We start from the raw sequence: 16302 nt of genomic DNA on the forward strand, positions 1-16302 counted from the left end.
TGGGAATGGAGAAATTTGCATGTAAATAAAGAAAATATCTAAAATAAAATAAAATAAAATAAAATAAAAAAATAAAAGTTCCTAGTTAAGTTTGAATTTTAGGAATGTAACTAATATGTTTTAGCATGTACACATCCCATTCAATATTACTATATATAGGCTGACTATACAGTTATCACTTATCTGAAAGGTAAATGCAAATGGACATTATATATTAGCTAACAACTTTCTCTCTGGAGGACAGTTTTTGTTTGAGACAGACTCTCAGAAAGCCCAGGCTGTTCTTTAGAACATAATAGAGGTAGGCCTCAAGTCCTGATCTTCCTGGCTCTACCTCCCATGTGCTGGGATTATAGTCATGTGCCACCATCTCTGGCCAATGTTCTAGGTATTAAATAAATCCTTAATTGTCATCAGATAACTAGCCTGAAACCAGGTTCAAGATTTTACTACCAACTTCTAAAAAACCCTCAGCGCTGTCATTCCTTCCTGACCCCACTGAAATGGAGTCATCCCAGGGTCCTGGTGTTGTACTGACCTTGACTGCAGGTCTTCCCGGTGTATCCTGGAAAGCATCTACATTTATTCGGTCCCACACACTCACCGAACTTACATCTGGGCTCACACATAGCTGTAAAAGGGAAAGAGATCCCAATGATATAGTTGACACACCGACAAGGTACACAGGCCAATTGCCCTTCTATATGCCAGAGAACTCTTTGGAAATGGACTGAGAATCGATATCCTCTTTATTCTGTGTTCATCTTTTCCAACACTGGGCAGGGATTGCCTTGTGAACAAAACCAGCCCTCACACCCACAAAGCAATGAATGGTAGTGCATTGGACTCATTTGCTTAGAAAGGCCATGCCTCCAATGTCATAAAGTCTTCTGACCACACAACCTACCACTTCTGCATGTCAACTCAAAACATTACTAAAGAAGAGTATTCAAGAGGAAGACATATCAGAGTAACCTGGGCAAGTTCCAAGGTCCCTCCATTTCTTTCTGTCACTTGTCTCTTTTTATCTCTTAAGTATTTCTCTATTTTTCTTTCTTTTTGGTGTGTATATGTGCGTGTTCACACGTGTGTGGGTGTGAATACACATGTATGTACTTTAATGTGAAAGCCAGGGGACAACCTTTTGTGTTATTCTTCAGGTCACATCTATTTGTTAAAAAAAAAATTGTATTTATTTGTATCCAGGGCCAAGGAATGCATGTGCCATGAAATACATGTGGAAGTCAGAAGACAACTTGCAAAACTTGGTTCTCTTCTTCTACTCTGTGGGTCCTGGGGAACAAGCTCAGGTCATCAGACTTTGCTGCAAGGGCCTTTAGCCAATGTGTCATCTTGCTGTCCCTCTTCCCTCAATCGTGTTTTCTGAGACAGAGTCTCTCACTAGCCTTTAAGGATAATAGATTAAGTTAGGCTGACTGGCCAGTGAGCCTCAGTCTCAGATCCACCTGACTCTGCCTCTCCAGTGCCAGGATTACAAACATACTCAAGCACATCTGGCTTGCTTGCTTGCTTATTTATTTATTTATTTGTTTATTTATTTAGCTCCTTATGCCTATGTGGCAAGCACTTTACTAACTGAGCTATCACCCCAAACACTATTCCTTCTTCTTCTTCTTCTTCTTCTTCTCCTTCTCCTTCTCCTTGTCCTTCTCCTTCTCCTTCTCCTCCTTCTCCTTCTCCTCCTTCTCCTTCTCCTTCTCCTTCTCCTTCTCCTTCTTCTCCTTCTCCTTCTTCTTCTTCTGAGACAGTGTTTCGCTGTATAGCCCTGGCTGTCCTGGAACTCACTCTGTAGACCAGGCTGGCCTCGAACTCAGAAATCCACCTGTCTCTGCCTCCCAAGTGCTGGGATTAAAGGCATGCGCCACCACTGCCTGGCATGATTTTTCATTGGAATCATTAAGATCTTTATAGTGTGTTTGCTACCATTAAATTTGAAGAGCTCACTCTGATGGGCACTTGAAGCATGCTGATGATTGTCACAGAAGCATACCATAGATGGGGTTTGTTCTTCTGTTATTGACTTTTGTATCCCTAGGCATGGCATGAAGTTGGCATTCAATAAATCTTCAGTGAACAAAAGGGTAGGCTAAAGCAAGGGAGCTAGCATGTTGCACCTGAATTGGGGGTGAGGGAAAAATGATGGAAGATCATGCAGGTTGGATGCAGACTCATGTGAAGGAGATGAACAAAATGAGTGAGATATTTTCAGGGTCGTCAAACAATCACTCAAAATTCATTTTTTCTCCTGCATTGTTGTATATAGTGTTGTGAATATGCCACTGATGAGAAAATAGATGCATCACATGCAAGTATATGCCACACACAAATAATTGCTGGGTGTGCAAATATATTGCAGTGCTAGGTGTGGGGCCCAGGACCTTGTGCATCTTAGTCAAATGGTCTAGCACTGAGCTACATTTCTAGCCCTTGGTTTTGTTTTTGTTTTGGGGCAGGCTCTCTCTGTGTAGCTCAGGCTGATCTTGAGCTCATGGTCTTCTTACTTCTGCTTCTCTAATGCTGGGATTAGAGGTGTGTGCCACCATGCCTGGAACACTTTTTTTTTTCAACAGTAAGTAAAGCAATAGGCATAGAAATTGTAACAGGGAAACATTTTGCTTCTGAACAAGTCATAACTAAGAAGGCAAGGAGAGGGGGAAAAAGCTTTCCCAGCAAAAAAATTTTCCGTTTTCAAAGACTAAAGAGATGGAATTTAATTTTCAGTGCCTCCTTTGTTATGAACATGGGCTTGGTTGATGCAGCTTTAAGTTCAGATGTTGGAAAAATAAATCATTGATTTTTTTTTTTAAATTCCAAAGACCTGTGATTGCTCCCTGGAAGCTAATTTCCAGTGCGATCCAGACAGGAAAGCCCAGGATGAATGCCAGATAGCACACGGGAGAAATAGTGAGTAATATCCTTGCTCTAACATTGAAGCTCCAGAAAGATGTTTTCAATTTACAATGACATTGGATCTGTGACCAGAGCAGCCAATCCAGCAAAGGGAAATTCAGTGTGTGTCTAAGAACCAGAGGCTGAGGCACACTTTGTACCAAGTTAAAGTCACACACTCTTCCCCTCCCCCAGTTCTCCCCCAGTCTCCACCATCTGCAGTTTTTCATTAGGGATTTGTCCTTGAACAGCACTTCATTCCTTGTCAATAGAGTGACATATATTTTGAGGTTAATGATACAGACTTGATCAGACTTCACTGCTGAGAAAAGATTTAGACAGGGGCAGAGGCAAAGTCTGGGGCAGGGGACCGGTGTGCATGGGTTCAGGTCGCTGAGCAAAACAAAGACTGAGGAGTAGATTAAAGAGAAGGCATGTGTGGACTGGGACCTCCCAGCCAGGGTTTGGTATTGCTTGTTGGGACAGGTCGAGGTGTGTTTTTCTTACTGCACAGGCTGAACTCTGGTTTAGGACTAAGAAACCCAGCAGGAGGGGAGTGGCTATCTTTGTTATTTGTGCTTTTAGGAACCTATGACCTTACTGACAAGAAGGAACATGCAAGTGCTAGGGACAGAGCTTTGTAAGGAGAGTGCTTGCTTAGAATGCAGAAAGCCTTGAGTTTGGTCCCTAGGACTACATGAAGTGGTCATGGTGGCAAGCGGCTGAAATTCTAGCATTTAAACAGAATGATCAGGAGTTAAAGATTGTTTTCAGTTACATAGAGAGTTTAAGGCCAGTCTGGGCTACATGAAACTCTGGAAAAAAAAAACAGATTCAATAAAATATGATATATATATTTAGATCTAAAAGTTTTTGCCAATATTATAAATTAAAACTCAAATATTCAACAAAAGCAATGGTTGCTAAACATCTTTAGCTCACAACATGTGCATATTGAATATTTTTCTTATACTCTCCCACTGGGTCTTTTAACCTTTTGCTTTACATTCCTTTCTGCCTGTGATACATAGTCCGAGAAATCACTGAGACTGTGATTGGCTGTACAGACTGTGGCCAAACTCCTCTGATCTAATTGAAGAACCGCCCTTGCAGAAAGCTCACTCTCATTGACTCCCCAGTGGCATGCCAGGTCTGACCCGAGTTTGATGGCAGTACGTGTTGAGGTTCGTGAGACTGTAAGAAATTATAAGTCACATGTCTCTGGTAACTTTTACCCCTTTCCATCTGACTGCCTCCAAAGAAGAATGCTTTATGCTGTGTCTAGGTAAAGAAAAAAGCTACACTTATTGCTCCCGACACCTGGTGCTTTGAAGGACAGAAATGGGACAAGACTCATTCATTGGTTCTTTCTCAATCAATGGTAATTTATTCATGTGCAGTATTTTTTTCTGTGCAACGGGCCGTAAGAGCACGCTTCAGTACCTCCACTCTGGACCTTCTGAGGCTTAGTGCCCTCTCCATGTTCCAGAAAAGGAAACAGAGCCTTAGTGAACTTGACTACCTTCTCCAAAGTCACCCACATCAGTCTAACATCCCATGTCTTTGATCATAAGGCATCCAATTAGGAGGACAGCTGCATGCTTAACAAGCATTCTACCAACTGAGGTACATCTAGGTGTCCTTTTAATTGGCACAGGTCTCAGAGTGACGCTCTATCTTCCTGTGACTGGATGGACAATGAGGATCTTCATTTTTTAAAATATCTCAACATCCTTGTCATACCACTACGAAGAAACTCTGATGGCTAAAAGCTTTGAATAACAGGGAATGTGTGGAAACACTGTCCACGTCTTCTGTTGTTTCATGGACTTCAGACATCAAGGTTTTCCCTCTCCTATGGTCAGTCTAGATCTTTTAAAATCTTGTAAATTTTTTTGATAAATTTATGAATGTATACAATGTATTTTGATCATATTCAGCTTCCACTATACCTCCTCTTATTTCTATCCCAGGCCTTCTTAAACCCCTTTTCTTCCCAACAAGCCCTCCTCTTATTTTCACATCATTTGCCTTTTTAGACCCTGTGGTGATTTAAATAAGCATGGCCCCCATCGGCTCATATATTAGGATGTCTGGTCATTAAGGAGTGGCACTACTTGAGAGGAATTGGGAGGTGTGGCCATATTGGAGGAAGTGTGTCACTAAGGCTAGGCCATGAGATTTCAGAAGCCCAAGCTTGGTCCAATGTCTCTCTCTTCCCACTGCCTGTGGACCTGGATGCAGAACTCTCAATTACTTCACCAGCACTATATCTGTCTGAGGAGCATGCTGTCATGCTCTTTACCATGGTGATAATGGACTAAACCATTGAAACTGTAAGCCAGCCCCAATTAAATGCTTTCTTTTTAATAAGAGAGTTGCCATGGTCATGTTGTCTCTTCACAGGGATAGAACAGTGACTATGACAGACCCAGTGAATTTAACTAAGGTGTTTGCCTAGATGTAGGTAGTTATGGGGATACTAACTGGGGCATGGGAAAACTACCAGTGGCTACCTTACTGAAAATTAATGACTTCCACCACCCAAACAGCTATTAATCTAGCTATTTGGGGGCTGGCTAGAAAGGAGAGGGTTGGGTCCGGGATAAGCCAGACAGGGTTTCTCTGTGTAGTCTTGGCTGTCCTGGAACTCACTCTGTAGACCAGGCTGGCCTCGAACTCAGAAATCCACCTGCCTCTGCCTCCCAAGTGCTGGGATTAAAGGCGTGAGCCACCACCGCCAGGCTATAGTTACTTCTAAAATAGTTAATGCATTTCTGGAACATTTGGGCATGTCATTAACCCGCTTAACTGACAAGGAAGTCAGGATCAGGATTAGGCATTTGATACCTGTTGGTGACAGTGAGAGCAGATTTCTACCCTGAAGCAATGTACTCTATAAAAGACAACATCACCAGCTGCCTTGGAGAAATGCAGGTTTCCTGGCTCTCTAGCACAAATATGGGTCACTTTGGAAAACCACATAGAGATTAATGCAGTACATCTCAGCTCCCCCAAATCATTTGAAATTATAAGAGGTCTTTCAGTAAGCTCCTATTACAGAATCTGAGAAACAGTGTCCAAGGAGAACTCTGTTTTCTTAGTTTGTAATCTGCACAAAATAATGAAAAAAAAAACCAACATCTTTGTATCACATACATGTATTTCTTGCCATTAGAAACTACTCTTAAGGAATTTCAAAATGGAAGTGGCACATCTATAAGGTATAAAGGTCCCTGTTCTAACAGCCAAGTAGTCTCTGTCTATAAAGTAGACACAGAATCTGTATTTTCGTAGAAATCAGTCAGAAAAACTATAATTAGAAGGAGTTAATTGGCCTGGTTTTGCCCATCTCAGTTTCTACAGATTAAATAAAAAACCAAACCAAACCAAACTCCAATTCAAATAGTAACATAAATAAGAATGAACAAGAAAGTCTCCTAAAATAACTCCCATCTAGTGTGACAGTGTCAGCCACTCTGGACACTGCACCAGGACCAAAACTTTGTGGAGTATTGGTAGTTACCCATGTCCTTACTCCAGAGAGTCCATTGACAATGGTGTCAATAGATTACAACTGGCCATCCTGATCCAACGGCAGGGTGGTCTAAACTTTTACAACACTTACCTTCACATACTCCCTTGCTATTCCTTTTCCAGCCATAGCAGCAGGCTATCTTAGTTCCATAGTGACAGACCCCAGGCTGGTGTGCCAGTGCTGGCAACCCGTAGTCCCGTGGACTGTGGATAAAAAACTGTGGGTTAGTACTGAGAAAACAGAGAAGGCCACAGAGACTCTTCCTTGCCATGGGAGCAACAGCAAAGATGTCAAGTAGCTCAGTGATTTCCACAGAATTGAGGTAAGTGATAGATTCCATTAGCACAACAACCACCACCATAACAAACAAGCAAAAAACTCCAAACAAACAAACAAACAAACAAACCAAACCCAAACCAAATGCAAAGCCCTGAACTTAGTGGTCGGCAGCCTCTACCTTCCATCCTTTGCCGACTCTGCTCTAGTTTTGTCCATTCCCTTTTAATCTAAAGTAAGAGAGTGAAAATGACAGAAAGAAAAAAAAATATTTTTGAGACTGGTCAAGTGCCACCATGTCTCCAATCTGTCCTGAATAGGTACCGTGACTTTCCAGTTTTGTCTTTGTGTCCGTGACTCACTGGCTAACTGGTTTGGGCTCCACCAAAAAGTTCTGCACTTTGACTTCATGGCCCCCTGGGAGTCACTGGACAGCCTGCAATCAGCATACACCGTGGACAGTTAAGAGTAGGAGACTATTTTGCCAAGTCATCTCAGGTTACAGAAGAGGAAACTCCAATGCCATAAAGTGGAGGTACATTCCCGAGCAGATGTCCTCAAGTAGAGCCAGGTGCCGGGGATTTAAACTTGCTGGGTTTCAAAACAGCCTTTTGCAAACACAATTTGCTAAACTCTTGACTATTGAGCAACAATCAATAAACATTTTCTCAAAGGGACTAGGGGGGAAATATTTCAGGCTTTGCAGGCAGGCCATAGGTTTGTGTCTATGTGCAAAAGCAGTCATAGGGAAGAGCACACAGATGGGTGTGAGTCTTCCCATAGCACTTTATTTCTGGGGCTGGGAAGCTAGCTCAGTCAGCAAAGTGTCTCGTGTATCCTAGGCTACCCTTAACCTTACCAAGTCACCAAGGATGACCTTGAACTTCTCGACTTCCTGCTTCTTTCTTCCTACTATTTCTGATTTATGTGTTGCTGAGGACCAAATTCTGGGCTTCCTGGGTGTCAAGTGAGCATTCCTTCAAAGGAACTACATCCACATCCTTGAAGATATCACTCTTATATTCCATCATCAACCATTTGAAATGTTAAAACTGGCTTTGGCTCATATGTTGTATAAAAATGTATAAAAACCTTGGTCTGCGGATTGTAGCTTGCTGACTCTCGATCTGAAGAGTGAGCCCCTGCCTCCCAGGAAGAACCCTAAATAACACTCCTAGGTGGAAAGCTCCTTGTCTGTTTACCTGCTTGATATTTTTTGGTTAAACAGAACTGCTACCAGACTAAAAGAAAAGACAGATTTTATAGAGATTTGATTCCTTGTGCATATGAAATACAGCATTAACTTTTCCTGAGTTCTTTAATAGATAAGAAATACACATTTTTATCAGGTACAGGATTGAATATATGCTAGTATCTTAGTCCAAGCCAGACAGTTAAAAAACTTTATCTGTTCCCCTCATGATCTGCCTTTCCTACAAACTTCATTTCTCAGATAAAAGAGTGGAGTTTGGGACAACGTATTCACCAAGAGCATAGAATGAGAGAACGTTGTCAGTTTTTAAGAAGGTGATTTATTTTTATTTTATGTGGATTGGTGTTTTGCCTGCATGTATTGAATCCCCTAGAACTGTTGTAGACAGTTGTGAGCTGCTATGTGGGTGTTGGGAACTGAACCTGGGTCCTCTGAAAGAGCAGCCAATTCTCTTAACAGCTGAGCCATCTTTCCAGCATCTCTTCACAAATTATTAATTCATATTAATTCAATTACTTAGAATATGTTTCGCAACCCCTATATGACTGATATTTTAGGCTGTATGATTTTTTTTGGTTTGTTGGGGATTATTGATTATTGTGGGTACTCTAAGATGTTAAGTAGCATTCATGGTTGTCAATAGCATGTACTCCCCCAGTTTGTGACAATCAAAAAACTTCTCAGGTTGGCTGAATGTGGCACACTTATAACACTGGTGCTCTGGAGTAAGAGACAGGATGATCATTGTTTTAGGCCAGAAGATATACACAGCAAGTTCCAAGTTGACTAGGGTTACATAGCAAGACACTGTCTTAAAAACAAAGGCATCATTTGCCAAATATCTCCCACAAGACAAAACTGTCTTTAAGTACCATTATTTAAAGTGAAACATTTTCTTGAGCTTTTTCTGTGTTCCAAGATCTTACTTGGGTATGTAGGTGGAGCACAGAGATAAGAAAGAGCCAGCCTTTGCTTTTTAGTTCATAGTCTATGGCAAGCAGATGCACTATAGTCTAGAACATCCTGGCAGCTTCCACTAAAATGCTTTGCAAAAGGGATGTTTTCAGTGCTTAGTATTGAGCAAATGTCTAGTTAGAGCATGCTAAGCTATTGCTCCACCACTGAAATATATCCCAAGTCCTGAAAAAGAGCTTTAATTTTTTTTTTCTTTGTAAGGAAAGAAAGTTTATTTGGGCTTACAGTTGTGGTGTGTGAGTCTATAATGGCAATGGATCAGGAATGTGAGTGATCACATCCCCAACCACAAGGATGAAAAGATAGTTAGAGGCAAGGGGAGGCTGTAGACTCTGAAAGCCACCTCCACCCCAGTGGTACACCTCCTCCAGTAAGTTTCCACCTCCTAGGTCACTCTGTTTCCAAGGAAACTTGGGAATTTAGTAGACAGGAGTCAACAACTGGATGGGAAGATTGCAGAAGAATTGTATTTGTTCTAAGTCAACTGAGGATCAGAGCTAAATAGAAGCTTGTGAGCACAGGCAAAGAAAAATGAAAGAGTAAATAACTGTAGCCACCAACAATTTTTCTGTGTAGCAATTCAAAATTTCTAGGTGAGCCTCTTCTCACCTCTCCCTACTAATTGGGCTTGCTTTCCCCACATTTCTCCAACTCTGTAACAAAGAGAAAACTGTTCGTGTCCCTGAAAAGTTGTCTGAAGTTTTACACAGAGAACTGTACCATCAATGGAAAAACAAACTTTTACCCACACAACATTTATTTTTACAGCTAGTTGAGTCCAAACCCTTCTCAACAGCAGAACTTCAGGCAACTGACTACCTACCCTTGACCAAACCATGCTTCATCCTGCAGGCCTCAACTAAGGCAGGTCCTGGACCACTAACCACTGCAGCTATGAACAAAGTCTTGCAATATGTGCAGACAGTTCTCTGAACATCTCTAGGTTTTGTATGTTGATAGATCCTTGGTTAAATAAGTTATGCTAAATTCAATTGGCCTAAGATTTTTTTTGGTAATTCCCCCACCCCCATCTTTTCTTTTAATTGAAAATAGAATCTTTTCTCATACAATATAACCTGATTATAGTTTCTTCTCCCTTTACTACTCCCTGCTTCCCCTTCCCTCCCCACCATTCCTCTCCCCTCTGGATATGCTCCCTTTCTGTCTCTTATTACATTTCAATCAGCCCCAGCCATTTCTGCAATGGTTAGATATAAAGTAAAACAAAAACAGATAGAAGTTTGTTTAAAGAGCTTATATTTTAAACAGTTAATTAGAAACCAGTGCAGGGTCTCTGGAATAGGTGGCCAGGCTGATCTTCAATCTGTATGTCAAAGTCAATTAGTTTGGATTGTAAATAATACTGCCTGGGGTTAATGAAAAAAAAGTTGCCAGAAGATGGAATTCGCATGCTGTTTGCACATTTCTAAAGCTCTCCAGAGTTTAAAAAAAAAATTCATTCCCAAGATTTATTGCTTTCATGTCCTGACTTCAGGTATAGTGGGAAAACCAACAAATCTGAGGTATATTAATTTGTCTATATCATCATTTTGAAGATTAAGTGTCATTCATGAAGTGCTTCAAAATGCTAATGGGTAACACTTGGGGCCATCAAAATCATTTGAACAAATCAAGATTCCTTCCCCACTACAAAAGATACCTTCCCCATCACAAACACAGCTTAGTAGTTCAGTTCTGTTGGAAGATTGTAACCATAGATCCAGTGGCTGGGAGCCTCTGGAAGCTAAAACAGGATAAGTATGAGTTTGAAGATAGCCTGGGCTATATAGTGAGTTCCAGGACAGCCTGGACTAGGCAGGAAGACATTGTCTTAAAAACAGAAAAAAGAGATTTAGAGCTGGAGAGATGGCTCAGCAGTTAAGATCACTTACTGCTCTTGCAGAGGATGTCCAGGTTCAATTCCCAGTACCCACAGAGCATAGCACACCAACTGTAATAGAAGTTCCAGAGGATCTGATGCCCTCTTCTGATAACTGCAGGTACCAGGTATGCACACATACATTCAGATAAAACACTCATACAAAAAACATCTTTAAAAAGAATCTAGCTTTACTTTATTTAAAAATACAGAGAAGGGGCTGGGGATATGGCTCAGTGGATATTTGAGAATCAGAAGTTTGAATCCCCAGAGCTTAAGTAAAAAAGACAGGCAGATATGACGGCTGCCTAGAATCCTAGCACTTGAGATAAAGAGAGAGCATTTCCAGGGCAAGCTCACTAGCCAGACTAGTTAGACTCAGCAAGCTCTAGCTTGGTAAGTTCAGCAAGAAACCCTGCCTCAACAGATCATACCCAGCCTCACTGTCATACCCAGCCATGTGTCCCCACACATGCAACCTTATATATACACATGCATGCACACCACATACATATAAATGCAAAAATTGCAAACGACAGTTGTTTAAGAATTAACTCATGATCAAGAACTACATAATAGACCCTGATATTCTGACAGCAACACAAATCAAAGCACAACAGTTTGGCCTGTGGCTGCTGCATGAATAGAAACCGTGTCCTCAGCACATGTCCTAAAGGAGACCTGATGTTTTGAGTGAGTACTCTAGGAAAAATCATCAGAGAAACATGAGTCAATAAACAAGCAACATGCCTTGTAATTAGTAAGTGTGAGGTCCATGCATTCACTGAATTTGGAAACTATGCTTCAAAGGGCCAGCTGCAACCAGGATTTTACTGGTTTAATCATGAGACTCTACATCTGGCCATGAAAATGAGAAGAAAATCACTTAAAGACTGAAAAGCATTAGCAGATAGAATTGCTAATAATTAACTTGCTGATTTATAGATGCCAGAGGAAATTGATTTATTACACCAAGAATCCAGTTTTGTGTTGCTAGTTTTGCAAATGTGCATGTGAAGCTATTTAAAATTACATAAAAAGAAAATTAATTATTCAACTCTTTATATTTAAGTGGAAACAATATGGTCTGGGAGGAAGGAAGGAATCCAGGACAAGTGAGCATGGCATGCTTGATGACAGCACAGTACATAGCTTGGAAAAATGAAATACAGAGTGCTCAGAAGAAAAAGCTTCAAGTTACTTCTTACTGGTGTCGAGTGGTATTCTAAGTTAATATTATTGGGGGACTTGAACCATTTGCCTGCATCCTCTCTTCCTTGCCCTTTGCTTTAAATCCATGACATATCCATCACTGATTCAATAATTCTTCTACTTGAAAACCAAATCTCTCTTTCTCTCTCTGTGTATGTGTATATATGTGTGTGTGTGTTTCTGTCTCTCTGTGTGTATATGTGTGTATCTCTCTCTCTCTCCATGTGTGTGTATGTGTGTGCTTTTCTATGCAGGTACCTGTTGAAGCCAGAGTTTGACATTGAGATGTTTTTCTCACTTATTTTTTGTTTTATTTTTTGAGACATTCTTTTACTGGATCTAGTGTTCCCTATTTTGACCAAAATGCCTGGCCAGTGAGCCCCAGGGATGATCCACCTCTCTCTCTCTCTCTCTCTCTCTCTCTCTCTCTCTCTCTCTCTCTCTCTCTCTCTCTCTCTCTCTCTCGTGCCCTATTCCCAGCACTGGGGTTATAGGCATATGCCACTATGCCCAGCTTTTTGTATGTGGGTGCCAGGTATCTGAACTCGGGCTCCCATGAGATCATGAATTTCCTCGTACTTGTACGGAAAGCGTTTTACCCAGAAAATTGCTGCTTCTGTACATTTAAAATGTCCATCTATCTGTGACTTCAGATGTCTCTACTTTGGGACACCTAGAGGGTCATACTACCCCACTAACTCTCTCCCTCCAACCTGTGCCTCCTCCCTTTCTGTACCTCTCTCCCTAAACAGGGGACTCAGGGAATCCAGTCTTGAGGCAGTGGAATGTCAAGTCTTGCTGGATAACAGGCACCAAGCAAGAGAGAATTTTGAGCTAAATGCTGAATTGCCCAGAATTCCTTTAATGCATTATACAGCTTGCTGTCTACATTGATCAAATTAATCAGAAAATCGCTGTCTCCACAGCTGAAGTCAATTTAGAAACATTCCAAAGATTGTGTAAGTAGTATAGTATTTCTGCACAGGATTCCTTATTTTTTACAAAAATAGAAGGTGCCAGAATGCTTGCTGATGATCAGAAAACTCCACAAACCCCAAGACAAATTGAGAAGTTAAATTTCTTTTGCTTTTGCTTAAATACATTTAAATATTTCCTATCAATATAAGTTTTTCTGAATAGGCATAATGAGGGCAAACAATTGTTTTTTTCCAGATATATTTTATTTTTCACGATGTGTATGTGTTTGTGTGTACATGTACACATAAATGTAGTATCTGCAGAGGCCAGAAGAGGGTGTTGGATTCCCTGGAGCTGGAGTTACAGGCAGTTGTGACCTATACAATGTGGGTGCTAGGATCCAAACTGGGGTTCTCTGTAACAGCGGTACATGTTCTTAACTGCTGGATCATCTATCTAGTCCATACAAGAGTATTTTTGTTACTAAGTTTTTAAAAAAAAAATCATTCATGAAGTATGGCAAGGTCATTAATTATATTTAATTAGTTAAATTAATTTTGAGTTCTCACCCATCTTTGTGTTTGTGTGTACATTCACATGTGAACGTGTGTATGTGTGTGCACATGTTTGTGTGTGCATGTGGAGGCTAGAGGACAATCTTAGGTGTCATTTCTCAGGATCTGTCTACTTTATTTGTTTGAGACAGTGTATCCCATCAGCCTGGAGTTTTCTAATTACTAGTATGCTGGCTGATGAGGCCCATGAGTCCATCTATCTCTCTGCCTTCCCTGTGCTGGGATTACAATGATGCACCATTAAGTCCAACTTTTAAAATGTGGCTTCTTGAGATTAATCACAGGTGCAAGGGAAGCACTTTACCCACTCAGCTATCGCCCTAGTCCTGAGTTCCCACCCATTCTTAACAGACAGAGTAAAAGTCCAGGTTAACCCAAACCACCTCACTCTCCAGATACATAGAGGTTTAAGAGCAAGAGACCACCATGCTGGTCCTGGGAATTGGACTCAAGTGTTCGGTCTTGCCACCAAGTACATTTGAGCTAACTTGTTGGCCTTGAAGTCACACTTTGAAGTCAGGTACACACAGTTTGAAAACACCAGAAATAGAACAATCACCTAGGGAGAGTGTAGATCAGGAAATCCAGAACGTTGCTTCTCACAGGAGGGAGGCTGACAAAGGAGGCTGATGAGCAAGCAGTATGGGAGAAGACAAAGCAGAATGCGCGAGGAGGAGGTTATCAACTGTGTATGCAGGCTTTTATTACTCTTCAGTTCTCTGCCAGTGCCTAATACAGAACTAGAGGCTCACAGCCATCCATTGGACTGAGCACAGGGTCCTCAATGAAGAAGCTAGAGAAAGGACCCAAGGATCTGAAGGGTTTGCAACCCTTTAGGACAAACAACAATATGAACTACCTAGTACTTTCAGAGCTCCCAGGGTCTCAACCACCAACCAAAGAGTACACATGGTGGGACTCATGGCTCCAGCAGCATATGTATAACAGAGGATGGCCTAGTCGGTCATCAATGGGAGGAGAGGCCCTTGGCCCTGTGAAGGTTCTGTGCCCCAGTATGGGGAAATGCCAGGGCCAGGAAGTGGGAGAGGGTGGGTTGGTGAGCAGGGGAAGGGGGGAGGGAATAGGGTTTTTTTTTCTGGAGGGGAAACTGGGAAAGGGGATATCATTTGAACTGTAAATAAAGAAATATCTAATAAAAAAAAGATAAAGCTGGCCTTTCCTGGCTGCCATGGCTAGCATCTAATGAGCTGTGGTAGTGATAGCTGGTAACTTCCTAGATGAGGACTCCAAAGGCACAGTGGCTTCTTTCTAGTTCCTTCCATTGTATCAGAAACTCTGGGGGATGGGGGAGGTGTCAGCTGACACACTGTGAGGATAGTCAGGCCACCTTAATGGAGGAATGTTCCAATGGAAAAGACATAAGGCTTCCTGCTGGCAACCATGATAGTATGCTTCTTGGAAGCAGATTCTCTAGCCAGTGACAAGCTTGCAGATGATAGTGGCATTGGGCAAAACTTGACTACAAACTTGTGACAAGCCTGCCTTTCTACTGTGAACTTAAAATTGCTCTCTATAAAATGAAGTCCATGAAAAACACAACAGCCCCAATCCCCAGACAGCTAAGCTGCTTAGATTTCCCCATCTACAGAGATTGTGTGAGACAAGAAATGCTGTTTTATTAAGAAGTTTTGAAACATTCTGTAGTTCAGGAACAGATAGCAAGGAAATATGGCCAGCAACCAAGCAAAAATGAATACTGAAGAGCAAGCTGATATTTGCAAAGAAGTTTGCTGCTTCTGGTGTATTGAGTTCTAATCATGCACTCATCAAATCCAAGATGCCAAGGATTAGGAGTGCACTGTAGTTGCATACATTAGGAAACAGAAAATGTTTCAGATTCAACTATGGCTCATTACCATAAAGATAATCCTGAGCAGCTTTGTCATGATCTTGTACAGGAATTAGTCTTGAATGGGTTAGATTAGTCTTGACTGGGTTAGATTAAAGATGACAGAGCATGTGATGGCCTGCTTCACACTCTGTTACTCTTAGAATGAAGTCTAAGCTCTGTAGCTTGGTATCTCAGCCTCTTTGAATCCTGGCTCCAACCTTCCTTCTTTGGTTCTTGGAAGATACTATGGGTTCTTGATGACCAGTCTGCCCTCTGTACCTGGGGCTGTCTTCTACATTCTTTTCTTTCTTTTTTTTACAGATACATATCTATCCATTTATTCCCTTATTCCTGTGAAAAGCAACTATCAATGAAGCACTAGCTGAGTTGCTTTCTCCTACATTTTATAGCTGATGGACTCATGTTGATCCATAAGGACATTTTAAATGCCATGCTCCCTGTCTTCCAGTTTCCTTGGCTCTTTCAATTTTTATCTCACTTACATTCCATGGAATCCTCTCCTCTCCTCTCCTTTCCTCCTTCTCCTTCCCCTCCCTTCCTCACCCGACTTCAAACACAGGGTCTCATGTACGCTAGGCTGGCCTTGAACTTGCTATGCAATTGAGGATGACCTTAAACTTTTGAGTGCTAGGATTGCAGGCTCGCAATACCACACCTAGTTTCTGTGGTGTTGGGGCTCCATCCCAGGATTTTGTGCATGCCAGGCAAGCGCTCTACCAACCAAGCCATATCCCAAACCCCCTGAAATTTATTTTTTAATTCCTTTTATTCTTTGACTTTATGATATAATTATATCATTTCTCCTTTCCCCTTCTTCCCTCTACTTTCTTTCTTTCAAATTTATGGCCTGTTCTTTCACTTATTATTTTTTTTAAAGTTTTATTGCATTATAATGAGAAAAGTTACATGATTTCAATTTATCTGAATTTGTTA

General features: G+C 41.3%; 1 protein-coding gene across 1 annotated transcript in view; it reads right to left on the bottom strand.

Annotated features, from left to right (window-relative positions):
* Egfl6 (EGF like domain multiple 6) overlaps positions 1-6788 on the bottom strand; it is a 42142-nt gene extending 35354 nt beyond the window's left edge. Inside the window, exons 1-2 of the mRNA XM_031384785.1 lie at positions 6539-6788; positions 539-631 (exon numbers count right to left, since the gene is read on the bottom strand). Of these exons, the coding sequence (XP_031240645.1) occupies positions 539-631; positions 6539-6788 (343 nt within the window). The remainder of the gene's footprint in view (positions 1-538; positions 632-6538) is intronic.
* Positions 6789-16302: the final 9514 nt, after the last annotated feature.

This window comes from Mastomys coucha, chromosome X, assembly GCF_008632895.1.
Source record: "Mastomys coucha isolate ucsf_1 chromosome X, UCSF_Mcou_1, whole genome shotgun sequence".
NCBI lineage: Eukaryota > Metazoa > Chordata > Mammalia > Rodentia > Muridae > Mastomys > Mastomys coucha.